General features: G+C 43.1%; 2 protein-coding genes and 2 non-coding genes across 5 annotated transcripts in view; 1 reads left to right on the top strand and 3 right to left on the bottom strand.

The window, feature by feature from the left end:
- Sf3b3 (splicing factor 3b subunit 3) overlaps window positions 1–21,790 on the bottom strand; it is a 61,231-nt gene extending 39,441 nt beyond the window's left edge. Inside the window, exons 1-9 of the mRNA XM_004659568.2 lie at window positions 21,671–21,790; window positions 15,749–15,871; window positions 12,664–12,990; window positions 11,779–11,951; window positions 10,928–11,069; window positions 8,170–8,282; window positions 5,364–5,501; window positions 4,008–4,111; window positions 2,686–2,851 (exon numbers count right to left, since the gene is read on the bottom strand). Coding sequence (XP_004659625.1) covers window positions 2,686–2,851; window positions 4,008–4,111; window positions 5,364–5,501; window positions 8,170–8,282; window positions 10,928–11,069; window positions 11,779–11,951; window positions 12,664–12,990; window positions 15,749–15,818 — 1,233 coding nt within the window. The 5' untranslated portion in view covers window positions 15,819–15,871; window positions 21,671–21,790. The remainder of the gene's footprint in view (window positions 1–2,685; window positions 2,852–4,007; window positions 4,112–5,363; window positions 5,502–8,169; window positions 8,283–10,927; window positions 11,070–11,778; window positions 11,952–12,663; window positions 12,991–15,748; window positions 15,872–21,670) is intronic.
- Window positions 5,761–5,854, bottom strand: LOC123457928. Its single transcript, XR_006635279.1, has one exon. It is a non-coding gene; the product is annotated as a small nucleolar RNA SNORD111 (small nucleolar RNA).
- LOC123457929 lies at window positions 12,288–12,366 on the bottom strand. Its single transcript, XR_006635280.1, has one exon. It is a non-coding gene; the product is annotated as a small nucleolar RNA SNORD111 (small nucleolar RNA).
- A 250-nt stretch (window positions 21,791–22,040) lies between the features above and the next one.
- Window positions 22,041–27,566, top strand: part of Cog4 (component of oligomeric golgi complex 4) — a 42,207-nt gene continuing 36,681 nt past the window's right edge. Inside the window, exons 1-2 of one of the 2 annotated variants that reach the window (XM_045140631.1) lie at window positions 22,041–22,208; window positions 26,005–26,087. In XM_045140631.1, coding sequence (XP_044996566.1) covers window positions 22,041–22,208; window positions 26,005–26,087 — 251 coding nt within the window. The remainder of the gene's footprint in view (window positions 22,209–26,004; window positions 26,088–27,566) is intronic. The other variant, XM_045140640.1, reaches the window with a different exon arrangement.

Genomic DNA, 27,566 nt, shown 5'->3' with positions numbered 1-27,566 from the left:
TTCTCTCTCTATGCTTGCAAATGTTTAAAAACTTTTTCATTTGTAAAATCTTATTAAAACATGCATATTATATTAACTCTTCTATCTTGGCTAAAGCATCCATATGCATATAAATATTATCAATAGGCTAACATGGTAGCACATGCCAATAATCCAGCACTTAGGAAACAGAAACTGGAAGACTATTCCAATTTTGAGGTCAGTCAGAGCTACTTAAAGAGAACTTCAAAAACAAAACAAAGAAGCTGGGCATGGTGGCCCATTTATCCCAGAATTGAGGAGGCAAAGGTAGGAGGATCACTGAGTTCCAAACCAGGCTAGGACTACAGAGTCAGTCCTAGGCCAGCCTTGGCTAAAGGGAGACCCTACCTTGGAAAAATAAAGGGCTGGGGAAATGGCTTAGCGGTTAGCGCCTTTGCCAGTGAAGCCTAAGGATCCTGGTTTGATTCCTCAGGACCCACGTAAGCCTGATACACAAGGGGGCGCATGCATCTGGAGTTTATTTATAGTGGCTTGAGGCCCTGACATGCCCATTCTCTCTGCCTCTTCCAGACTCACAAGGGGCACATGCCCTGGCCCACCCATTCTGTTTATCTCACCCACCTCAAATAAATAAATATATTTTTTTAAAAAAGAATGGAGAATCTTGAAGAAAAAAAGAGAGAGACTGCTGGGTATGGTGGTGCACACCTTTAATCCAAGCACTTGGGAGGCAGAGGTAGGTGGCACATCTTTGAGTTTGAGACCAGCCTGGGACTACAAAATGAGCTGCAGGTCACCCTAGGCTAGATTGAGACCCTACCTTGAAAACACAAAGTATTTTAAGTATATTTTTAAAATTTATTTGCAAGCAGAGAGAGAGAGATGAAGACAGTGAGTATACGGGCATACAGGGCTTCCAGCCACTACAAACTCCAAATGCATGCATCACTTGTACATCTGGCTTATGTAGGTACTGGGGAACTGAACCCAGGTTGTTAGGCTTTACAGGCAAGTGCCTTAACTGCTGAGCCATCTTTCCTGCTCCCCCCCCCCCAGTACAAAGTATTTTCATTTATTTATTTATATTTATTTGTGAGAGAAAGAGGCAGAGAGAGAGAACATGAGGATGAGTGTGCCAGGGCGTCTAGCCACAACAAAAGAATGCCAGATGCATGCACCATTCTGTGGATTGGGCTTATGTGGGTCCTGAGGAATCGAGCCATGGTCCTTGGGTTTTGTAGGCAAGAGCTTAACTGCTAAGCCCTATCTCCAGCCCTTTAACTTTTTTTTTTTTTTTTTTTCCACAGTAGGGTCTCACTCTACCTCAGGCTAACCTGGAATTGACTATGTAGTCCCACGGTGGCTTCAAACTCAATCCTCCTACCTCTGCAAGTGCTGGGATTAAAGGTGTGCACCACCATGCCCAGACCCCCTGCTTTTTTCCCCCAAGGTGTGTCTGGCTCTCTAGCCCAGGCTGATCAGGAATTCACTATGTAGATTCAGGGTGGCTTCTAACTCAGGGTGATCCCTCTACCTCTGCTTCCCAAGTGTTAGAATTTAAGCCATGTATCACCACCCCTGGCTTAATTTTTTGGTAGACAGAATCTCACATGTTCTACCAAAGGGCAGCCTATGACATGTGATCCTTCTGCCTCAGCCTGCTGAGTGCCAAGGTTATAGGAATGTACCAGACCTAGTCTCCTAAGAGGTTGGTTGACACCAATGGATGGTTTTCATGGAGCCAATTGGGAAGACTATGGTGAAGAGTTAAATATATGTGGCTTGAATTTCTACAATAAACATTACTAACTTTTTAAAAAGAAAATCACTTAGCAGAAAACAGTGACTCATGCCTGTAATCCCAAAACTAAGGATATTTAGTTAGGAGGACTGATGTAAGTTGAGGCCCACCTGGGCTACAAAATAAGACCCTGTCTCAAAAATAAGTCTGGTGGGCTGGAGAGATGACCTAGCGGTTAAGCGCTTGACTATAAAGCCTAAAGACCCCAGTTCGAGGCTTAGTTCCTCAGGACACATGTTAGCCAGATGCACAAGGGGGCAAATGCATCTGGCGTTCATTTGCAGTGGCTGGAGGCCCTGGAACACCCATTCTCTCTATCTTTCTCTCTCTGTTGCACTCAAATAAATAAATTAAAAATAAACACACACACACAAAAGTAGTAGTGATGGTGAACCCTTTAAATTCTTAAAAAAAATAAATAAATAAAAGTCTGGTGTGGTGGTCCACACCTTTAATCCCAGCACTTGGGAGGCAGAGGTAAGAAGATCAGCATTAGTTCAAGGCCACCCTGAGACTACATAGTGAATTCCAGGTAGAATTCCGGGTAGAAAAGAAGACTGGAAAATCCAAAGTAAACAAATGTTTCTAATGATTAACAGGTTTTAGTTTTCATATTTCTCTAACAACTTCATTTTCCTATAAAAATGGCTTTATATTTTTTTCCTGAGGTAATGTCTCATTCTAGCCCAGGCTTTTCTGAAACTCATTATAGTCACAGGTTGGCCTCAAACTCATGATCTTTGTATGTAAGCATCCTGAGTGCTGGGATTAAAGGTGTGTGCCACCAAGTTAGACATGCCGTATTTAGATTGAACCTTGATTTAAATTGAGGAAAACATTACATTGTTCCATGTAAGAACAGTCTGCTGGTACACTGGGTAGATGACTGAAAAGGCTCATACCTGGCAAAACAAAATGGGAGAGAGACTGTCTAATTCATCAACTAGCACAAGGTTTTTTAGTGGTCTTGGCTGAAAGAAGAAGGTGTCTCCTTCTTCCAGAGGCATAGCGGATGAAAACTCAGGTTCTTCATCATCATCTCCAAGATGGGCAATTTGATATAAGTAACTGGGGAGATCAAAGAATACAGATTTTAGTTAGAAGACTGCTCATGTAAACAAACTATCTTCAATCAAAATAATTCAACAGCAGTTTGATTATACTAAAAAAATTCCTGAGCCAGGCCTGGTGGCACATGCCTTTAATGCCAGCACTTGGGAGGTAGAGGTAGGAGAATTGCCAGGAGTTCGAGGCTACCGTGAGACTACACAGTGAATTCCAGGTCAGCCTGAGACAGGCTGAGACCCTACCTTGAAAAACCAAAAATAAATAAATAAAAATTGGGAGCCAGGCATGGTGGTGCACGCCTTTAATCCCAGCACTTGGTAGGCAGAGGTAGGAGGATCGCTGTGAGTTCAAGGCCACCCTGAGAATACAGAGTGAATTTCAGCTCAGTCTAGGCTACAGCGAGACCCTACCTGGAAAAACAACAACAAATGGGTACAGAGCTGGACATACTGATGCATGCCTTTACTCTCAGTAAAGTGGAGGCTGAGGTAAGAAGGTTGATGTGAGCTAATGGCCAGCCTGGGGCTACAGAGGGAGTCCAGGTCAGCCCAGAGTAAGACTCTAGCTTGAAAAAAAGGGGGGAAGCAGAGGGGAGCGCTGGATATATGGTTCAGAAGTTAAGGTACTGGCCTACAAAGCCTAACGAACTGCATTTGGACCTGGGTTTGATTCCCAAGTACCCATGTAAAACCAGGTGCACACAGTGGTACATGCATCTGACCTGAATTCCAGGTCAGCCTGAGCTAGAATGAAACCCTGCCTCAAAAAACACACCAACCAACCAAAAAGAGGCTAGCAAAGAAAATGAACATAATAGAAGAAAAAAAAAAGAATGGGGGAGGGAGGGCTGGAAAGATGGTTTCGTGGTTAAGGCATTTGCCTACAAAGCCAAAGACCTTGGTTCAATTCCCTAGGACCCATCTGAAGTTCGACTGCAGTGGCTGGAGGCACTGGCATGCCCATTCTATCAAATACATAAGTAAAAATAAAAGATTTCAAAAAAATAGGAAGGGGAAACAAAGCAATCCTTGTTTTGAATATATTAAAATGATCTTGTAAAAAATCTCTCCAGGGTTGAAATCACACTTCCCTCCTGTCAGTTTTCAACTTCTAGTAAGTAACCAGACTGAACTAGCTTAACAAAAGAATTACTCACTGGTTCCCAAATTCTGATGCCACAAAAAGGAAGCCTGTTTTAAGCACACACATGGCAGCAGCAACCGGGACAGTATCAAAATATTTCAGGCGGATCTCAGTTACCTGGAATGAAAAGGATAGAATTTAGTGTATAGGCAAGTGAGGTTTGGTCACATAGTTTACTATCATATAGCATAAACTGAATAGTCGAAACAAGGCACGGATCAAAGGTTAGCCCTAGTTGGGCGTGGTGGTGCGCACCTTTAATCCCAGTACTCAGGAGGCAGAGGTAGGAGGACTGCCGTGAGTTCAAGGCCACCCTGAGACTCCATAGTGAATTCCAGGTCAGCCTGGGCTAGAGTGAAACCCTACCTCGAAAAACAAAAAAAATTTTTTAAAAATTTAAAAAAAAAAAAAAAAGGTTAGCCCTGCCAATTTGTTAAAATATTATGAATAGCTCCTTTTTTTTTTTTTTTGATGCCATGGAGTTGGTTAGAGAATGAACCTATATGGCCCACAAAATCTGTAAATATTTACTGTAACCTAGCCTTTACAAAAGCTTGCCAATTCCTAATGTAATTACACAATTGTTTAATGAGCTCCTCTTCATAATATGGAGACGACCATGAACATTACCAATATTTAGAAGATACAAAGGTAAAAACTTTCTAAAGTATGCTAAGTTTCCAACTTTCTTTTAAAAAAAAAAAATTGGGGGGCGCTGGAGGAATGGCTTAATGGTTAAGGCGTATGCCTGCAAGGCCAAAGGACCCTGGTTCGAGTCCCCAGGACCCACGTAAGCCAGATGCACAAGGTGACACATGCATCTGGAGTTCGTTTAGTGGCCAGAGGCCCTGGTACACCCATTCTCTCTCTCTCTCCTGTCAAATAAATAAAAATTTAAAAATTTTTTTTTGAGGAATAATCTCATTCTAGTCCGGCTGACCTTGAACTCACACTGTAGCCCCAGATTGGCCTTGAACTCAGGGTCATCCTCCTACCTCAGCCTCCTCAGAACTGGTATTAAAGGCATATTACTACAACCAGCTCTAGGTTTCCAACTTTTTGTTGTTGTTTTGTTTTTGAAGTAGGGTCTCAATGTAACCCAAATTGACCTGAAATTCACTATGTAGTCTCAGGGTGGCCTCAAACTCACAGTGATCCTCCTTTGCCTTCTTTTTTTTTTTCTGAGGTAGGGTCTCACTTTAGACCAGACTGACCTGGAATTCACTATGGAGTCTCAGGGTGACCTTGAACTCATGGTGATCCTCCTACCTCTGCCTCCTGAATATAGGGATTAAAGATGTGTGCCACCACACCCAGCTCTACAAATGAATTTTTTTCCTTATTTCCCCCTCTACCTAGGGTCACTTACCATATCTTCATCTGTCTCCAAAGTAATCTTGAAGATATCTCCCTGTTCAGTTTGGGCCAAAAAGAAGAACATGGACTTGGTCTTATGGGTGGCAGAGCACACAAAAATCATTCCTCTTTCAGGGTCATCTAGGTCATTCTAGCAAAGCCAAACACAGAATCAACATTTTAGAAATAGGTTATTTTCATTTCTAGAATTCAATCAACATCTTAGAAATAGGTATTTCCATTTCTAAAATTCACCATCTTACCAACGGGAACTGTACAGATCACTTGAGGCCTAAGACACAAGCTTTGACCAGAATAGTCTGTCAGTAGAAATAAACAAGTTAAACTTCTGTCCTACTAAAATTAGGTAAGCCCTAAATAACCAAAAATAAATTCAATACTCTACCCTGTAGCACGATCAGATCAGTATGGAAGAAACCATCTCCAGAGAAAATGTCAGTGAAGATGAAGAGACATGAAATTAAGAGTCATCACTTCAAGCTATAAATAATATCCAAGATCCTAAATTCTATTCTTACGACTAGGGAAAAAAGGGGGGGAAGAAAACACCTGGTGCAATATCAGCAATGTAGTTATGGAATAAAATGTTCAGGAGTCACATCTTAATTGACTGAATTCTGAACTAAGTGTCATGTCTACCATTTCTTTTCAAGTGTTTTACATAGCCTAGAAATAATGTAAAAAAATAAGCTGAGCAAGGCTGGAGAGATGGCTTAGCAGTTAAGGCGCTTGCCTGTGGACCCTAAGGACCCAGGTTCGATTTTCCAGGTCTCACGTAAGCCAGAAGCACAAAAGCACATAGTAATACATTCATCTGGAGTTCATTTGCAGTGGCTAGAGGCCCTGGTATGCCCATTCTCTCTCACTCTCTCTCTCTAATAAAGGAATAAATAATAATAAAATAAGCTGAGCATAATAGTTCACATCTATAATTTCAACTTGAGAGTTTGAGGCAGAAGGATTCAAGGCCAGCCTGTCCTATAAGGGTTAAAAATGTATACAAGAGGGCTAGAGAGATGGTTTAGCAGTTAAGGAGCTTGCCTGTGAAGCCTAAGGATCCAGGATCAATTCCCCAGAACCCATGTAAGCCAGATGCATATGGTGGCATGTGTCTGTCGTTTGTTTGCAATGGCCAGAGGCCCTGCCGTGCCATGCTCTCTTTCTCTATAAAAATTAAAATACTTTTAAAAATGTAGACAAGACATAGAATAATAAAGAAAAAACTGCCCTAGTGATCCAAGGCCTTAAATCCTAGCACTAGGGGAGGCCCAGGTAGAAGGATCACTAAGTTTGAGGCTCGCAGGGGCTACAAAGTGCAAGGGCTGGGGAGATGGCTCAGCCTAGGCTAGAGTCAAGATCCTACTTTGGAAAAAAGGAAAGAAACAGGGGCAATGGTAGCATGTCTGCTATGGGGGAAAGCAACTACTGGTTGGACTTAAGGCCCACCCCATGAGAAGGAATCCCTGCCTGGTACTACGAAACTAATCAAAAGCCTTTGGATAGAGAGGTCATAAGCCCTAAGGTGAGAAACTCCTATTGTTGTCTAGCTAAATGAATGTATCATGCCCACCAAACTGAGCTCTAAATATTTGTTTATGTCCATATATGAATAGTATTCTCAATTTTGGTTTAGAGAAGCCTCTCTCTTCAGATGGCAGTGACCAATGGGGTGACTTAACAAAACACACCAAAGTGCTGAGAAGAAGTAACAGTGGAGTGTTCAACACTAAGTAAGATGTCTCTATCACACCCTCCAAGGTTCATGGACCACTGTGGAAGAGGTAGTGGAAAAAATTTAAGAGCCACAAATGGAGTGCTTACAATACTGTCACCCAAACACAAGTGGCCATAGTATAGTATTCATGCTCTCACAAGGGCTAACATTACCCATATAAGACCTCTATTATAAGAGCAATAGAATAGAGCTGGTGAGGTGGCCTAATGCTTGCTTACAAAACCTGTTAGCCCAGATTTAATCCCCCAGTACTCATATAAAGCCAGATGCAAAAAGTGGCATGTGAGTCTGGAATCTGTTTGCAGCAGCAAGAGGCCCTGGGACACACATATCATCTCTCTCTCCTTCCCTCCCCGTGTCCTTGCAAATCAATAAATTTTTTAATTGGGTGTGGTGGCACACACTTTTAATCCCAGCACTTGGGAGGCAGAGGTAGGAGGATCACCGTGAGTTCGAGGCCACCCTCAGACTACATAGTGAGTTTCAGGTCAGCCTGGGCTCGAGACCCTAACTCGAAAAGCAAAACTGAGTATATGTGAAGGGTATACAGGAACATATTAGAGAAAGAGGGAAGAGGAAAACAACCTCTAATACAGCCTCTGTTTTATTAAGTTAGAGATATCCAATAATTACTCAGGAGGCAGAGGTAGGAGGATTGCCATGAGTTCAAGGCCACCCTGAGACTACATAGTGAATTCCAGGTCAGCCTGGGCCAGAGGAAGACCCTTCCTCGAAAAACCAAAAAAAAAAAAAAAAAAAAAAAAAAGCATTTAGCCAAAAGCTAAAACTTGCTAGGCATGGCAGTACACCCTTTTAATCCCAGCACTCCGGAGGCAGAGACAGGAGGACTGCCATGAGTTCAAGGCCACCCTGAGACTATATAGTGAATCCTAGGCCAGCTTGGACTACAGCAAGACCCTATTTTGAAAAACAAAAAGGCTAAAACTTGATAGCAGTTAAACTAAGAAACTAAACTATAATCACAAAAGGTTAAATTAAAAAAAAAAAAGGTTAAAATCACTCCACAAATACAAGTACTTCTTCTCTTTGGCAAAGACCTTACCCGTCTCCTGGGAATTGGACATCGGATATCTGGTTGGTCACCAAAGTTCTTGTAAGTAATGTAATTTTCAGAGCATATTAACACTCCACTTGGACCATCTGATCCTCCTGGAACTGTTGGGAAAAATAAAACTCAGAGCTAGAGAGATGGCTTAGCAATTAAGACACTTGCTTCCAAAGCCTAGTGACCTGATATCAAACTCCCCAGTACCCATGTAAACCCAGATTCAAAAAGTACAAAGATGCACATGTATCTGGAGTTCATGTATAGTGGCTGGACACCCTGGCACACCCATCCTGTGTCTGTCCATCTCTACTTGCAAATAATTAAATATTTTTTAGAAAAATAAAATTTAGGGGCTGGAGAAATGGCTTAGTTGTTAAAGATACTTGCCTGTAAAGCCTAAGGACCCAGGTTCTATTCCCAAGTACCATATACAGAGTGACTTCCAGATCAGCCTGGGCTAGAAAGAATGAACTCTAACTCAAAAAAACCAAATAAATAAACTTTTTTAAAAAGCTGGAGAGATGGCTTAACGGGTAAGGTACTTGCCAGTGAAGCGTAAGGACTCAGGTTTAATTCTCCAGGTCCCACATAAGCCAGATGCACATGGTGGCATGTGTGTGTGGAATTCGTTTGCAGTGGCTAGAGACCTGGAATGCCCATCCCCCCTTTGTCTCTAATAAAAAATAAATCAGAAAAAAAAAAGTTAAAAAAAAAAAAACACTGCTGGGGTTACTGAGAAATCCTGCAGGAGCTGAGATGAAAACCTCTTCCATGTAGACCAACTGACAGAAAGCTGGAAAAGGCCATGCTGGGGTTGGATTAGTGACTTCATGGTTAAGGCACTTGCTTGTGAAGTCTAAAGATCCAGGTAAGCCTCCAGGTCCCACGTAAGCCAGATGCACATATTGGCGCATGCATCTGGAATTCCTTTGTAGTGGCTGAAGGCCCTGGTGCCCCTATTTTCCCTGCTCGCCCCCCTCTGTCTCTTTCCCTCTCCCTCTCAATAAATAAAAAATTTTAAAAATATATTAAAGTTATGCAGCATGCAGTTCCATGGGAGAGAGAAAAATCACCAGTGAAGATACTCAACAGTAGACACTGCAAGCCTTAAATTTGGCCAGCCAGGCAAATGAGCAGATGGGTGCAATAGTGGCATGTTTGTTGTGGGGAAACCAACTACTTTCTAATTTGACTGAAGGCCCATTCCATGGGAGGGAATACATACCTGATACTGAAAACCTACAACAGGGTAGTCATGAGCCCTAGGGGTATAACGTCTGCTGCTGTCTGGCTAATATACTGTGCTCACCAAACTGCCAGGAAAGCACTTCACTTAATGTTCACAACCATATATTAATTAATGCTACTATCATTTTGGTTAAAAGAAGCTTCTCATTTCAGATGGCAGTGACCTTGGGATGATTCAGGCACCATGGTGCTGAGAAGTGACAGAGGAATACTCAGCAGAGAAATAACTCTATCACACCTTCCAAGGCTCAGGGTCCATTGCAGAAGAGATGACAGAAAAAATGTAAGAGCCAAAGGAAGGGTAGGACTCCTTTTCAAAGTGCTCCTCCAGACACCAAATGGCCTGGATATCCATAACCTTGCAGTGCCTAATACTACCTACACAAGACCATCATAATAGGAAGAAAAGACCATGACATAAAAATAAGAGAGACTGATTGGGGGTCAGGGGGGGATGAAGAGTGGAGTTTCAAAGGAGAAAGTGGAGGGAGGGAGGGAGGGAATTACCATTGGTTATTGTCTATAATTATGAAAGTTGTCAATAAAAAAAATTTTAAAAATAAAAAACATGAGCCGGGCATGGTGGCGCACGTTAATCCCAGCACTCAGGAGGCAGAGGTAGGAGGATTGCCATAAGTTCGAGGCCACCCTGAGACTCCATAGTGTATTCCAGGTCAGTCTGGGCCAGAGTGAGACCCTACCTCAAAAACCCAAATAAATAAAATAAAATAAAATAAAAAATAAAAAACAGCTGGGAATGGTGACGCACACCTTTAATCCCAACATGTGGGAGGTAGGTGGATCACCATGAGTTCGAGGCCACCCTGAGACTACATAGTGAATTACAGGTCAGCCTGGGCTAGAGCAAGATCCTACCTTAAGGAAAAGGAAAAAAAAAAAAAAACAAAAAACAGTACTGGAATGTAGCCCAGTCGATAACAGGTAAGAGTGCTTGCTTAGTTAGCATGCATGATTCCCTGGGTTCCAGTCTCATGGTCACAGGAAAGGTGAGCATAGTGATGTATATCTAAAAGCTCAGCACCCAGAAGGCTGAAACAGAAATACATGAGACCCTATTTTTAACTTTATTTTTATTTATTTGAGAGAAAGTGGGGAGGCGGGGCAGACAGGGAGGGAGGGAGAGAATAGGTGTGCCAGGGCCTCCAGCCACTGCAAACAAACTCTAGGCGCATGTGCCCCCTTGTGCATCCAGCTAACGTGGGTCCTGGAGAGTCAAGCCAAGATCCTTTAGCTTTGAAGACAAAGGCCTTAACTACTAAGCCATCTCTCCAGCCCAGAGATCCTTTAAATTTAAAAAGGGGGAAAGGGGCTGAGAAGATGGCTCAGCAGGTGCTTGTTTGCAAAGCCTGGGGCCTTGACTCAATTCCTAAAGCACCCATATAAGTCAAATGCAAAAAAGTTGACGCAAACACCTAGTATTCAAATCCAGAAGCAAGTGGGCCTGACACATACACACAAATAAGTAAACGAACTTAAAAAGTACCTGTAATAAGGAAGTTGCCATGCTCCTCCAAAGGCTCACTGTACTTCCGGACCACATGATTTAAACCAAGATCTAACTCATAGAAAGTAAGTGTCTGCTGGGTATTAGCTGCTGCTTCCCCGGTTGGATCATTGTCAGCTTCCTGAAGGAGTACAATGGCATAGAGACTAATCAGTACCATAAAGCCAAAGTTTTGTATCCACCAGGCATGGTGGCACACACCTTCCATCCTAGCTGAGATAAGAAGATGCCCTGAGTTTGAGGTCAGCCTGGGCTACAAGACCCTGCTTCAAAAAAAATGTTTAGATGGCTTAGTGGTTAAAGTGCATGCCTGTGAAGCATAAGAACAGGTCCCATGTAAGCCAGATGCACATGGTGGCACATGCATCTGGAGTTCATTTGGAGTGGCTAGAGACCCTGGCACGCCCATTCTCACTCACTCTCTCTAATAAATAAATAAAAATATAATCTTAAAAAAATTTTAGGCATGGTGGTGCACCCCTTTAATCCCTGCACTCAGAAGGCAAAGAGGTAGGAGGATGCAGTGAGTTCAAGGCCAGCCTAAGACTACATAATGAATTCCAGTTTAAACCCAGCACTAGGAAGGCAAAGATAGGAGGATTACTTTGTGTTCAAGGCCAGCCTGTAATTACATAGTAAATTCCAGTTTAATTCAAGTCCTTGGGAGGCAGAGGTAGAAGGATCACCATGAGTTCTAGGCCACCCTGAGACTACATAGTCAATTCCAGGTCAGCCTGGGCTAAAGCAAGACCCTACCTCAAAAAATTAAAAAAATTAATCACAAAACACTGGGATGAATGGAAGAAATATAAAGACATAATTTCCTTTACCTCATAATCCATTTCCAAACAAGCAAACATAGGATTTTCAAATCCCACATCCACTCCAACCACATGATATACTAAAGTGTTTGCTTTGTGGGCCTCTAAGGGAGATGAAATGGTAAGTCGGGCTGCAGCATCTCTGTTCAAGATATATACCAATTTCTGTTTCTCAATGGCACCTGTAATTGAAGGAAACAAGTATACCAGATTCCCACATGATAAAAAAAGATAGAACAAATAGATGTACATCAAGATATTTTTTAAAGTAAGATTAACGATGAGCACTAGCTTACTAGTATAGTAACTCAGCATTCTGCTCTGCATTGTTAGCAAACAACAAAATCATTTTGGCTCCCTTCTTTCAATAAAAACTTAATATTACATTAACTCTGCAAAAGATTTTAATCTTACACTAGATTTAAGAATACTGGGAAACTATGTAACTAATCGAATCACTAGCTTTATTATTCAAATCTTATCTAATGATTCTGCAATTGCTCAGAGTTGCTCTCTTCAGACCTGATCAGATACACAGAATTTCCTTCAAGAATTTATCAGAGAAGAGACATGAATGTGAATCATCACTTCAGGCTGATGAAAGCAACCAAATTCACCATATAAACTAGTATCACTTGACTGCAATTTTTGTTACAGTCAAAAGCTAGCCATTTCCAAAAAAAAAAGTAGGTGCCTTAGAATTTTCCCCATGTTCTAAAAGGAAACATTTGTAAAAGTGAAAACAGAACTTTAAACCAAAATAATCCTAAATACAATGCTAAACTTTACCCATAAGTGATGCATGGCACACTGCCAAAAACACAGCATTGTTATGCTCAAATAAGCACTCAAAAAAGTAACTGGCACTCAAAGCAAATAAAGCAAGCTACTCACTGATCATAACAGCTCGCCCTTTGGGATCCACAGCTAAGAACTGGCCAGGAACAATGCGGCGACATCCACTTTTGCCAAAAGTTTCTTGGTGAATTTTCTCAAACATATTCTTGGATGGCTGGTATTCCAAAATAACGATGCGTCCTGAATCACTGCCAACTACAATGTAATCTTTGGTGCCACCTGTTAGCCTAAAGGCCATGAGTGACCGGATTACACCAAATACTTCCACAGTGAGCAGAGTATGGACTTTGCCAGTATTGGGGTCAGGGCGAAGTAGCTCCAAGATCTTTCCACGGGAAACAACAATTTCCTGCTGTTTGGTTCCTAAACCACCAAAAAATAAAGATCATAAGCAACCAGAACAAGTACAAAAGGTAACCTATATAGATAGGAATAGCAACAAAGATAATTAAAATTAAGTTTGGGGCCCAATGTTTCAAATTATTTTACTTGAAAGAGGTAGGAGGATTGCTGTGAGTTCCAGGTCAGCTTGGACCAGAGTAAAACCCTACCTCAAAAAAACAAACAAACAAAAAAAAAAAGAGGTGGAAAGATGGCACAATGGTTAAGGTACTTGCTTGCAAAACCTGATGGCCAAGGTTCAAGCCCCCAGTTCTCACATAAATCCAGAAGTACAAAGGAGTATAAGCATCTGAAAGGTTTTTTTTTGGGGAGGGGGGGCATTGGCAGGAAAGCCCTGACTCACCCATACTCACTCACACTATCTTTGCCCCTTTCTTTCTCAAAAAACAGTAACAAATTTTTTTTTTTTTTTAAAAAGGTTTTGGCTGGGCATGGTGGCGCACGCCTTTAATCCCAGCACTTGGGAGGCAGAGGTGGGAGGAACACTGAGAGTTTGAGGCCACCCTAAGACTACATAGTTAATTCCAGGTCAGCCTGGACCAGAGTGAGACCCTACCTCAAAAAACCAAAAAAAAAAAAAAAAAAAAAAAAGGTTTTGTAAGGACTGGGGAGATGGTTTAGCAGATAAAAACATACTTGCAGCCAAAGTAAGACTATTACTGGGAGTTCAGGGTACCCTGAAACTACGACTTTCAGGACAGCCTGGGCTAAAGCAAGACCCTACCTCAAAAAAAAAAAAAAAAAATGTATCAGCTGGTTGTCGTGGTGCATGCCTTTAATCCCAGCACTGGGGAGGCAGAGGTAGGAGAATCACTGTGAGTTCAAAGCCACCCTGAGACTACATAGTGAATTCCAGGTCAGCCTGAGCTAGGGTGAGGCCGTACTTCCAAAAAAAAAAAAAAAAAAAAAAGTACTATCACTTGGGATTAATTTAATTTGCAAATGTTCAATCTATAGTGGCAAGAAAAGATATGAAACTACTGTCAAATTTTTTCTCCATATCTCTTTTCTGGGGGGGAGAGGAAGGTGGGTCTCACATTATAGCCTAGGCTAGCTTAGAATTCAGACAGCCTCCTGCCTTACGTCTCCTAAGCACCACAACTACACAACCAGTCCTTTTCTCTCTTCCAACTGATGACTCAGCAATTAAAGGCACTTGCTTGCAAAAGTTCTATTGTCACCTCAAGGCCCATACTAAGATCCAACTTTACCTTCCTCTTCCTTTTATTTATATATATTTATATTTTTAGGCAGGTTCTTACGGTGATCCTTTTACCACTGCCTTCCAAGTGCTGGGATTAAAGGTATTTTCCACCAAGTCTGACCTTGTTTTGGTTTCTTCAAAAAAAAATATTTGACAGAAAGAGGCAAAGAGGGAAAGGGAATGGGTGTGCCAAGACTTCCAGCCACTATTAACAAATGTGTCACCTTATGCAACTGGCTTATATGGGTACTGGGGAATCAAACCTGGGTCCTTTGGCTTTGCAGGCAAGTACCTTAGCTGCTAAGCCATCTCTCCAACCCTTGTTTGGGGGGGGCAGGTTTCGAAGTAGGGTCTCCCTCTAGCCCAGGTTGACCTGGAATTCACTATGTCGTTTCAGGCTAGTCTACCCAGTGCTAGAATTGAAGGCATGAACCACCATGCCAGGCTATTAAGATTTTTTCTTCTTTTTTTGAGGTAGGGTGTCACTCTAGCTCAGGCTGACCTGGAATTCACTATGTCATCTCAGGATGGCCTTGAACTCCTACCTCTGCCTCCTGAGTGTAGGGATCAAAGGCATGTACCACCACGCCCTACAAGATATTCTTTAAAAAAATATATTTATTTATTTATTTATTTATTTATTTATTTATTTATTTATTTATGAGAAAGAGGCAGATACAGAGAATGGGCACACCAGGATCTCTAGCCACTGCAAATGAACTCTAGACTCATGTGCCGCCTTGTGCATCTGGCTTATGTGGGTAGTAGAAAATCAAACCTGGGTCCTTATGGCTTTACAGGCAAGCAAGCGCCTTAGCTGCTGAGCCATTTCTCCAGCCCGGCAAGATATTCTTATAAAGATAAAGGATCATGATTTCATGTGGCTACAATGGCTCACACTTATAATCTCAGCACCAGCAGGCTAAGGCAGACAGGAGGATTACACTGAGTTTAAAGTCAGCACAGGCTACACAGTTCCAGGCCAGCTTAGACTAGAGTGAAACTCTGCCTTGGAATTAAGAAAACATGACCTGTCCATCATGGTATGTCTAATACACCACCTAGAAAGAGATAAGCACCTGTGATAAGAATTATTGCTGGGCTGGAGAGATAGCTTAGTGGGTTAAGCGCTTGCCTAAGGACCCCAGTTCAAGGCTTGATTCCCCAGGACCCATGTTAGCACAAGGGGGCACATGCGTCTGGAATTTGTTTGCAGTGGCTGGAGGTCCTGGTGCACGTGCAAGCGCACTCGCGCTCTCTCTCTCCCTCTTCTGTCACTCTCAAATGAATAAATAAATAAAATAAATAAAAAAAGAATTATTACATAGTGTTACCTAAGAAGTGCATGTGAAATTAAACAAATATACTTTATTTTAAACTAAGTATCATACATTACCAGCCAAATTTGTACTGTTCACATTTATCAACAACCATTTTCTTAGAAATGGAAAATATTTCTTCCATGAGATAAGAAAATATGTAGTAATTCACAAAGATATTAAGTAGAGAACTTACCAGAGAAGTTGCCATGAATGGCAAAGCTGATGCCAGTGGCACGCTGCAACGTCAGGTTGTACAGGAACATGGTGGTTGCAAATCTGAGCCACCTGGTATTCCAGAGTATCAAGTCAAAGCAGGCTAAGGACAGAAAAAGATTTGGCAAATCAGTTTTTTTTTTTTAATTCATCAGAGAAAGAGAGTGAGAGAGAATGGGCACGCCAGGGCCTCTAGCCGCTGCAAACGAACTCCAGAGGCATGCCCCACCATATGTGTCTGGCTTACATGGGATCTGAAGAATCATCAGTCCTTAAAATCCGCAGGCAAGCACCTTAACTGTTAAGCCAACTCTCCAGCCCGCAAATCACTATTTTTAAAGAAATTTTTGAACAAGAACTTCTGGATGAAGGCAGAACCAGCAAAGTAAGGTGCATTAAAGAAAAACATGTTATCATTAAGAATGTCTTCTAGGGGCTAAAGAGATGGCTTAGTGGTTAAGTGCTTGCCCGTGAAGACTAAGGACCCCAGTTCGAGGCTCCATTCCCCACATTAGCCAGATGCACAATGGGGCGCATGCCTCTGGAGTTCATCTGCAGTGGCTGGAGGCCCTGGCGTGGCTATTCTCTCTATCTGCCTCTTTCTCTCTGTCACTTTCAAATAAATAAAAATAATTCTTTTAAAAAAGAATGTCTCCTAGGATTAGAGAAATGGCTCAGTGGTTAAGACACTTGCCTGCAAAGCCTAATGATACAGGTTCAATTTCCCAGTACCTATGTAAAAGCCAGATGCATATAGTGATCCATGCATCTAGAGGCCCTGGCATGCCCATTCTTTCTTTCTCTCTGTGTTTGCAAATAAAATATGTATAAACAAATAGAATGTCTTCTAGGACTGGAGATGTAGCTCAGTGGTAGCACTATTGCTCAGCAAGTAGGAAGCACAGACTTGGAATCCTAGCACAGCACAAACATTTTATAAAAGTAATGACACACATCTCAATCTCAAAACTTGAGTCTGAGGAAGGATTCAAGTTAAGGTCGGGTTGACCTACACACAGATTTGCAGGCCAATTAGGGCTACTCAAAGAGCTTGGAGGGGGAGTGGTTCAACCCTGTAATCTCCACACTCAGAAGGATTACTTCAAGTTGGAGGCCAACCTAGGCGAGACAGGGAGTTCCAGCCTGAGCTACAGAGGGAAACCCCGTCTCAGGAAGAACAAAAGTAAAAGAAAAAAAGAAGAAAACTAATTCAAAAATAAAATGTGCTTAAAATCATATAGCAAGTGATAAAGATGCAAGGACCTGGCATCTGCCCATTAATGCAACATGCCTATGTTATCTTTGCTCACTACGTAAAATGTATGGTTAACTGCAGTTCTACAAGCCACATTTTCTCATCACTCAAAATTCAAGAGCACAGAAGAAAATCTTACTAAACTGTATCTTTCCATGTACACGCATATATATGCAAAAACATATTCATACCATATCTTATGTCTTTTTTTTTTTGGTTTCTCGAGGTAGGGTTTCACTCATGGTGATCCTACCTCTGCCTCCCAAGTGCTAGGATTGAAGGTGTGTGCCACCACGCCCGGCTTTCTTGTCATTTTATTACTTTTTTGTTTTTTTGAGGTAGGGTCTCACTCTAGCCCAGGCTGACCTGTAATTCATTATGTAGTCTCAGGGTGGCCTCTAATTTATGGCAATCCTCCTACCTCTGCCTCCCAAGTGCTGGGATTAAAGGCATGTGCCATCTCACCCAGTTTCACTATATCTTATTTGTCATTAGTTTTGAGAAACCAATAAACAAAGGGTACTGGCAAGGGTGGTGCAGGACTTTAGTCCCAGCACTTTGGAGTCTGAGATTGGAGGATCCTCATAAATTTAAGGCCAGAATGGCTACAGAATGAGTTCCAGGTCAACCTGGGCTAGAATGAGACCTGCCTTGAAAAACAAAACAAAACAAAAAAGGGGCTTTTTCCTCATTTTTTTTTCTATTATAATTACTGAGTATGCTTTCCAATGAGTGTAATTCATTTAGCCAATACTCTACTAGGAAATATTTAAATTGTTTCCAATTCAGAAAATACCTTCAGTACAAGTCATTTAAAGGTGCACACACTGTGCTGGATAGTCCAGTGGTTAAAGCCTCAGAGCCTAAGCTCAATTTCCCAATACCCACATAAAGCCAGATATACAAAGTGGTGCACTCATGTGGAGTTCATTTGCAGTGGCAAATGGCCCTAGCACACCCATATTCTCTCTCTCCTTGCAAATAAGCAAATATGTTTTAATAATTTTTAGAGTTGGAGAGATGGCTTAACAGCTAAGGCACTTTACAAAGCCAAAGGACCCAGGTTCAATTCCTCAGTACCCATGTAAGCCAGATGCACAAGGTGGTGCACACATCTGGAGTTCGTTTGCAGTGGCTGGAGGTCACACCCATTCTCTAACTGACCCCCCCCCCAAATAAATAAATAAATTTTACTTTTTTATTTTTGGTTTTTCGAGGTAGGGTCTCACTCTAGCTCAGGCTAACCTGGAATTCACTATGGGGTCTCAGGGTGGCCTCGAACTCACGGCAATCCTCCTACTTCTGCCTCCTGAATGCTGGGATTAAAGGCGTGCGCCACCATGCCCGGCTCCTGAATGCTGGGATTAAAGGCGTGTGCCACCGTGCCCGGCTCAAAAAAAAAATTTTTTTTTTTTTTGGTTTTTCGAGTTAGGGTCTCACTCTGGCTCAAGCTGACCTGGAATTCACTATGTAGTCTCAGGGTGGCCTCGAACTCTCAGCAATCCTCCTACCTCTGCCTCCCGAGTGCTGGGATTAAAGGCGTGCGCCACCACGCCCGGCTAAAAAAAATTTTTTTTAAAGCAGTAATTTTGCTAGAGAGATGGCTCGGCGGTTAAGGCACTTGCCTGCAAAGCCTAAGGACCCATGTTTGACTCTACAGATCCCACATAAGCCAGACACACAAAAGTGAGGCAAGCGCAAGGTAGCACAGGCCCACTAGATGGCACAAGCATCTGGAGTTCAATTTCAGTGGCTAAAGCCCTAATGTGCCAATTTTCTCTTTCTCTCTAGCTCTCACTAAAAATAAAATCAAATTAATTTTTTTTTTTTAAAGGCAATAATTTTTAAAAGGTGCACTATGGACTGGAGAGATGACTCAATGACTACAGGTATTTGCATGTAAAGCCTGAAGGCCTGGGTTAATTCCCCAGTACCCACACAAAACCAAATGCACAAAATGACCCAAGTGTTTACAGTTATTTTGCAGTGGCAATAAGCCCTGGTGCACCCATTCTCGTTCTCTCTCTGCTTTCAAGTAAATAAATTTAAAATGTTAAAGGGCTGGACAGATGGCTTAGCAGTTAAGGCCCTTGCCTACGAAGCCTACTGACCTGGGTTTGATTCCCCAGTACCCACATAAAGCCAAATGCACAAGATGGCAAATGCACCGGGAGCTTGTTTGCAGTGGCTGAAAGGCCCTGGTGCCCATTCTCTCTCCTCTGTCTTCTTTCTGTCTCTCACTCAAATAAATAAAATATATTTTTTAAGAATATTACTTATTGCTTAAATTTATCATAAGATTATTTCCCAGAAGTAGAACTAGCAGATTGAGGGGCAGGAGAGATGGCTCAGTGGTTAAAGGTGCTTGCTTAGAAAACCTGATGGCCGAGGGTCAATGCCCCAGTACCCAGGTAAAGCTAGAAGCACCACATGGAGTATGTGCCTAGTGTTTGTTTGCAGCAACAAGTCCTTGGGATGCCCATTACTTACTCACTTTCTCTCTCCCCTCTCAAATAAATAAACACAAATACTAAAAAGCAAAAAGGGGGCTGGAAAGATGGCTTCATGGTTAAGATGCTTGCCTGTTAAGCCTAAGGACCCAAGTTCAATTCTCCAGGTCCCATGTAAGCCAGATGCACACAGTAGCACATGCATTTGGAGTTCATTTGCAGTGGCTACAGGCCCTGGCGTGCCCATTCTCTCCCTCCCTCTCTCTCTCTCAAATAAATATCAGAAAAAAAAATAAAAAGGCAGCTGGGTGTGATGATGCACACCTTTAATCCCAGCACTAAGGAGGCAGACGTCCATAGATTGCTGTGAGTTCAAGGCCACCCTGAGCCTACACAGTGAATTCCAGGTCACCCTGGGCTACAGCAAGACCCTACCTCAACAAACAAAAGCATAAAGAAAGAAGGGGAAAAAAGGGTTAATGGTAGATGACATTTTGATACTGCCATGTTGACTTTCAGAGGCCATGTATGATAACCAGGTGCCCATAACCAGCCAAAGTGATGTTGAAGACTTTGAACATTTGATTAATGTCTTAATCATTTGTGGTGGGGCATGCCACGCCTTTGGTAATCCCAGCACTTGGGAGGCAGAAGTAGGAGGATCACCTAAGTTTGAGGCCAGGTTGGAACTACAAAGTGACTTCCAGGTAAGTCTGGGCCACCACGAGACCTTACTGTAAAACACAAATTTTTTGGGTATCTTAGTTTTCATTTGAATCATATATATGGTGCTAAATGTGAGGGTGTTTTGTTTTTCAAGGCAGGGTTTCATCGTAGTCCAGACTAACTTGGAATTCACTATGTATTCTCAGAGTGGCCTCAAACTCACAGTGATCCTCCTACCTCTGCCTCCTGAATGCTGGGGATAAGGTGTGCACCACCACACCCAGTAAATAAATGTGAGTTTTGTTTTTCCCCGAAGTAGGGTCTCACTGTAGCCCAGGCTGACCTGGAATTCACTATGTATTCTCAGGGTGACCTCAAAATCACAGTGATCCTCCCACCTCTGCCTCCGGAGTACTGGGATAAAGGTGTAAGCCACCATGCCCGGCTAAATGTGAGATTTTTATGTGTGGTATCAGGAACAGAACTGTCCTGTACAAGTACTTAAGCACTGAGCTACACTTTACCTGGAGTGATTGAAAATTTGACCGTGGGCTGGAGAGAGGGCTCACAGTTAAGGAGCTTACTGAAAAGCCTGATGACCAGGGGTTTGATTCCCCAGAACACTCATAAAACTAAATGCACAAAGTAGCACATGGGCAGTGCAAAAGTCCCTGGCGAGCCTATCCTCATTCTCTCTCCCTGCAAATAAAATATCTAAAGATTTTTGAACTCATGAAAACAACTCAATTCCTGCAAGGTGGAAAAAGTGCATGCTGGCTGAAGAACTAAATGCCAGGGAACATTAACCACCCAAATGTAGCAAGATTGAGAACTTCCCTAGCATCTATGTCGTCTGCAATCACTGTAAATGCCCGTGACTTCTCACTCCATCCCTACTTCATGGTCCAAGGGTACTTGGCCACACTTAAAACAGTCTGAAAAACGGATATTGTCATCCTTCATTTTGCACGAGAAAAGTAGGTAGAGTATGAAACACAATGTCCAACAACCAAAGCACAAATTCAAACCATAATCCTCCTTCCAAAGACTTTCTGTAACTCAAGCCCTTTAAACAAGCTTTCCAAATGCAAGTTAGGAACCTTTTACTCTCTCTCCAGTCCTTCCCGCTCCTTCTCACGCCTCTCGCTCCAGAAGTAATCTCTACAATTGCCTTTGAAATTTATCATTTTCTTGAGACAGGATGTTTCAATGCAGCCCAGGCTGGCCTCCAACTCGCCACTCTACGGCCTCAATTCGCAAGTGTGGGGGCCACGGATGAGCGCCACAACTACTGCAAGCTTCCAAGAACTATTTTGAGCTGGGGCTCGTTCCCATTCTGAGGACAGAAGCTAGGAAAGAACCCAGGAAACCGTTTTCGCACCCCACGCCCCCAACTCCATTTCCTCGCCGCCCGGGAGACCACTGGGGCCTACACTGCTCAAGACTCCCGCCGAAATGCTGGGCGCCCCTCTGCGGCGGGGTCGCTCTCCATTTCCTCGGGGTCAGAGAAGTTACGGGGCCAATTCTTTACCCTGCAGCCGGAAGGATGGCGACGGGATCCGACGGATTACAAATCCTGCTAGGCCTAAACCCAAGCCGATATCAAGCGGCCGGCGTCCGCCATTAGCACTCAAGGCCCGGGGCCTTTGGCGTGGCGGGCGACGGAAAGAGGAACCCAATCCAAGCCTGAAATATATATGTGATTTTTGTAAAAATGCTTCCTTCTTGTTTTCCACACAACATTTTCAATTACTTAAATATTACATATTTCCGTAATGTATGGTGGGATATAAACACTTTGTAATTAGACCTTGAAATTTTGTTTATCGGGCATCTCTGTGGGCAACCCCAAGGACCCATACGTCAACGTGGAGGGGTCCTCGCGAGCCCGGAAGCACCGAATGGGGACCAAGATGGCGGAGCAGGAATCCCCTCCGAAGCTGTCAGGCGTGCCGCTGCCTGAGGGGGTGGGAGGAGGCCGCTGCTCGGAAATCTCCACCGAGCTCATTCGCTCCCTGACAGAGCTGCAGGAGCTGGAAGCTGTGTACGAACGGCTGTGCGGCGAGGAGGTGGGGGGCTGAGTCTCCTCTACGGGGATCCGGGGGCAGCGAGCCGTCAGGAATATGGAACCGCCGCTGTCTTTGACGGGGGAGGAGGGATTGAAGAACCCCTTACTCACGCCGGGCGTGGTGGTGCACGCCTTTGATCCCAGCACTCGGGAGGCAAGGGTAGTAGGATCGTCATGAGTTCGAGGACACCCTGAGAATACAGAGTGAATGCCAGGTCAGCCTGGGCTGGGGTGACACCCTGCCTCGAAAAAAAGAAGAAGAAAAGAAAGAAAGAAAGGGGGGGGAGAAAGAAAGAAGGAAGGAAGGAAGGAAGGAAGGAAGGAAGGAAGGAAGGAAGGAAGGAAGGAAGGAAGGAAGGAAGGAAGGAAGAAGAAAGAGAGAAAGAGAGAGAGAAAGAAACCTACTCAAGCTTTACCTGTAGTTGGGCATTTGGGGGCACCTGTCATCAATTCTTCACCGAAGCTTGGATGCCTTCAGCTTGTTTGATTTGGTTATCAGGGCAATCTACTGCACCCTGTATTCTCTCTTTCCCTTAATTGATTTCCTGAGCAAGTAAATTTAGGCATCTGACAAGTCCTTTGATTTTTTTTTTTTTTTTTTTCGAGGTAGGGTTTCACTCTAGCTCAGGCTGATCTGGAATTCACTATGTAGTCTCAGGGTGGCCTCTAACCCACGGCGATCCTCCTACCTCTGCCTCCCGAGGGCTGGGATTAAAGGCGTGGGTCACCACTACAGACATCCTTTGATTTTTGAAATAAGAATTGCACTGGATTCGGCAGTAAAAATTAAGAACCAGGTGTTTCCCATTGTCTTAATTAAGCGAGATGTTGCAAATTAACTTAAAGTTTCAAGGCTTTGTAGGAAATGATTTGTCGATGCACTTTTAGCGTTTCTGTTAAATACAGAGCAGTAAAGGAGTTTTTAGTCTTTTTTTAAATTTTTATTTATTTATTTATTTGAGAGCGACAGACACAGAGAAAGATAGAGGGAGAGAGAGAGAATGGGCGCGCCAGGGCTTCCAGCCTCTGCAAACGAACTCCAGAGGCGTGCGCCCCCTTGTGCATCTGGCTAACGTAGGACCTGGGGAACCGAGCCTCGAACTGGGGTCCTTAGGCTTCACAGGCAAGCGCTTAACCGCTAAGCCATCTCTCCAGCCCAGGAGTTTTTATTCTTTGAGAGTCTGTGTTCATGCATGCGGGTGCTTGCATGCCACAGCGCACTTGTGGGTGTCAGAGGACAACTTTCGGGTGTTAGCCCTCACCTCCCACCTGCTTGTGCAGGCTGTCACATTATTCACCTCAGCTTTGGCCTGGCTAACAGAGCCCAGACTTTCCTGCACATTCTCCTGTCTCTGCCTGTCTTCCTGCTCTTAGCTTTGGCTGGGATTGCAAACCGCCTGCTAGTGTCCAGTTTTTTACTGGGTGATGGGTTCTGAGCCCAGGTACCCTTGCGTGTTTGTCTTATACTTTGAGCCATCTCCTCTTCACACCCCCATTTTCTTTTCTTCTTTTGAGATGGCCTCAATATGTTGCCCAAGCTGCCTTTAAATGTGGTATCCTTTTGCTGCAACCTTAGGGTAGCTGGAGTTACAGGCATACATCACTGCATCCTGCTAGGAGTGATCTGGAGAGAGATTGAATATGGGTCCTTAGGCTTCACAGGCAAGCATCTTAACCACTAACATTTTTAAGTAAAGTGGAATGCAAAATTCATTTTAAGGGGCCTGAAGCTTAGCAAATAAACAGTATGTGCTGAAAGCATGAGGGGCTGAGAGGATCTGAGACCACCTCAGTTTGATTCCCAAAGACCTATATAAATAGGTAGGAATGACCACACATGTCTATAACCCCATCCTGTGGGGAGCAGAGACTGGAGCATTGCTGGGGCTTATGAAAACTACATTGGGATGCTGAACTACCTTGAAAAAAAAATAATAAAAAATAAACCCTACATTGGGCCTGTGAGTGCATCTGCACACACACTTGCATGCATACATCACACACACACACACATGCAAATTAAGACTGGCCATTAATATCTTTGAATATTACCTTGTGCTTATGATATTTTCTCAGTAAAAAGTCAAGGCATGAAAATGAGATTTACTGATGCAATCATGTTGGTTCTGTATTTGTATTTGATGACTATCAAGAAGTTTTCCTCTGCATATCATTGAACTGTATGCTACATATTAAGCACTTTTGTTATTTTATCTGGTTTGCACAACAATCCTATGAAGTATTTGTTGCTATCTCTATTTTATAGGTAAAGAATCAAAGTACAGCCAGGTATGGTAATACACACCTATAATCCCAGCCTTTGGAGGCTGAGGCAGGAGACTATCAAATTCAAGGCTAGCTTGGCTTACATAGTGAGATCATGTTCTTAAAAATAATAATAATAATAAGCACAACTAAAGCTTAAGAGCACAAAAAATTGAAATAGCACAATAAATGGCTTTACTGAGATAGAAATGTAGTCATCCCCTATCCCTTCTGTGTGCTGCAATGCAGAAGAAAGGAATGAGTGTCTGTGTGAGCCACTTTGGAAATTTCACTTGTTTAGCCATTCTATCTTAAAGCCTACTTGTGTGAAACATTATGCTAGTGACATTCAGTTAAAGTTCATCTGCTGTCATTGTAGTGCTCATCTGCCAGATGGAATAAGATACACATGTAAAGTAGTCTGGTGTTTTACTATATGGTAATCCAAGTGCTTGGGAGATAAGGGGTGTTAGCTCAGGAGTTCAAGGTTGCTATGAGTTATAGAGTGAATTCAAGACCACTCTGGGCTACAGGAGACCCTATAGACAAAGGAGTGTGTAGTCCAAGGGGAACATATTGGAAGGAGAAGAAATTTTAAATGAGATTCAACCTGTAGCTAAGTGACTGTTAAGTAACATGTTTTTATTGCTTCCCCCGCATCCCCATGGTAGGGTTTCACTCTAGTCCAGGCTGACCTGGAATTCACTATGTAATCTCAGAGTGGCCTTGAACTCATGGTGATCCTCCTACCTCTGCCTCCTGAGTGCTGGGATTAAAGGCATGTGCCACCACGCCCGGCATTTTTTTCTTAATATGTTTATTTTCTTTTTCTTTTAATATGTTTATTTTCAAGGAGAGAGAATTGGGTATGTGCCACGTCCTCTTGCCACTGCAAAGGAATGCCAAAACCATGTACCACTTTATGCATCTGGCTTTATGTGGATACTGGGGCTTTGAACCTGGGCCAACAGGCTTTGCAAGCTAACTGCTGAGCCATCTCAGCCCCTTGTTTTTGGTTTTTTAATAGTTTTATTTATTTATGTGCAAGCAGAGAGAGAGAATGCGTACACCAGGACCTCTAGCCACTACAAACTCCAGATGCATATGTTACTTTGTGTATCTGGCTTTATATCGGTACTAGGGAATTGAACCTGGACCATTAGGCTTTGCAGGCAAGCCTTTTAACTGGTAAGCCATCTTTCGAGCCTCGCCTCTTTTTTTCTTTTTTCAAGGTAGTGTCTCACTGTAGTCCAGGCAGACCTGGAACTCTGTAGCCCTGGCTGGCCCTTGGCTCACAAAGATCCTCTTATCTCAGTCTCACAAAGACAGAGATTATAGACATGAGCCAACACACTTATAGACATGAGCCAACACACCTGGCTAGAGTTAGGTAATTTAAAATTCTTCCTCCATAGGGCTGGGGCTGTAACTGTGGTAGTGTTTGCCTGGCATGTATAAGGCCTTAGGTTCAAACCTAAGTACTGAAAAACAAGTTTTTCTACCCATTAATAAGATGTTTCTCTATGTTTTAGAAAGTGGTGGAGAGAGAGCTGGATGCTCTTTTGGAACAACAAACCACCATTGAAAGTAAGATGGTCGCACTCCACAGAATGGGGTGAGTATGTATCATAGCAAGGACTATTGTAAATTTTATCTGGACCACTGGATACAAGTAGTTTTCCAAGTCTGCCATGGTGACTCACTCCTATAATCTCAGCACTTGGGAGGCTAAAGCAAGAAGATTGTTGCAAGTTCAAGGCCAGCCTAAGCTATAGAATGAGACTTGGTCTCAGGGGCAGGGGGGGGGGGTGTGGAATATTTCCAATATGCTAAAAAACTACCATTTGAGTTTGAAATAGAAAGGAACATGAGCATGGGCATGGTGGCACATGTCTTTAATGCCAGCACTTGAGAGGCAGAGTTAGGAGTATCACCATGAATTTGAGGGCAGCTTGGGACTACAGAATGAATTTTAAAAAGAAAAAGAAACAAGGAAAGGAAAATTAACTCCAAGTGAAATATAAAGTGAGCACCTCAAGATAGATAATTCAGTGGTTATCCAAAAGCCCTTGGATAGCCTGGTATGGTAGTGCACTCTTTTCACCCCAGCATTTGGAAGACAGGTGGGAGGATTGCTATGAGTTCGAGGTCACCCTGAGACTACATAGTAAGTTCCAGGTCAGTCTGGGCTAGAGTGAGACCCTACCTCAACTCCCCCCACCAAAAAAAAATCCTTGGACAGCACATGGTTGTTTTGTTTTGTTCCCCAACCCCCCACACCCACATCTTAGGGTTTCACATTAGAGGCATGTGCTGCCACCACACCCAGCCTTAGCACATGGTTATTTATGATGATGTGTATTTTGCTAACAGCTATAGGCTCAGTAATGTCCATGGAGTCTGCATGACTACAGCATGGTCCATCCCCATCCCAGATGGTATCCACAGTTCTCCATGAAGCCAAAACACCTATGCCTTCCTTTTGCCCCTTCTGAGCTGTCAGAGGGGCAGGGCCTGAGCTCTAAAATAAGTAGCAGTGTCCTGTGCTGACTCCTCAAAAACAAAAACAAAAAAAAAAATAGTCTAGGACCACTGTTGTATGACAAATTTCCTCCACATTGAAAGGTTTATAAAAAACAACTGAGTCGGGGCTAGAGGGATGGCTTAGCAGTTAAGGCGTTTGCCTGCAAAGCCAAAGGACCCAGGTTTGATTCCCCAGGACCCGCATTAGCCAGATGCACAAGGGGACACACGCGTCTGGAGTTCATTTGCAGTGGCTGGAGGCCCTGGTGCACCCATTCTCTCACTCTGTCTCCCTCTTTCTCTGTCAAATAAATAAATAAGAATACAAGTATTTTTTTAAAAACTGAGTCAGCACATGAGAGAGGGCATGGGAAGGGTTATCAGACCCCCACCCCAGATTCAGGTGCCTCCATAGGGGATAGTGCTGCTACCCACTGAAATACTGCTCTTGGGTCCCATACTCCTGGACAGGGGCAAGGAGTTTCTGGAAGCCACCAGAGGGAAGTCATTCAGGGTGGGATGAGGCTTCTTGGTGGTGCAGCTGCTATGGGTTTCTGATGCTCTGTAAGTA

This window comes from Jaculus jaculus, chromosome 1, assembly GCF_020740685.1.
Source record: "Jaculus jaculus isolate mJacJac1 chromosome 1, mJacJac1.mat.Y.cur, whole genome shotgun sequence".
In the NCBI taxonomy this organism is placed as follows: domain Eukaryota; kingdom Metazoa; phylum Chordata; class Mammalia; order Rodentia; family Dipodidae; genus Jaculus; species Jaculus jaculus.
This window is presented reverse-complemented; position numbering and strand designations above follow the sequence as displayed.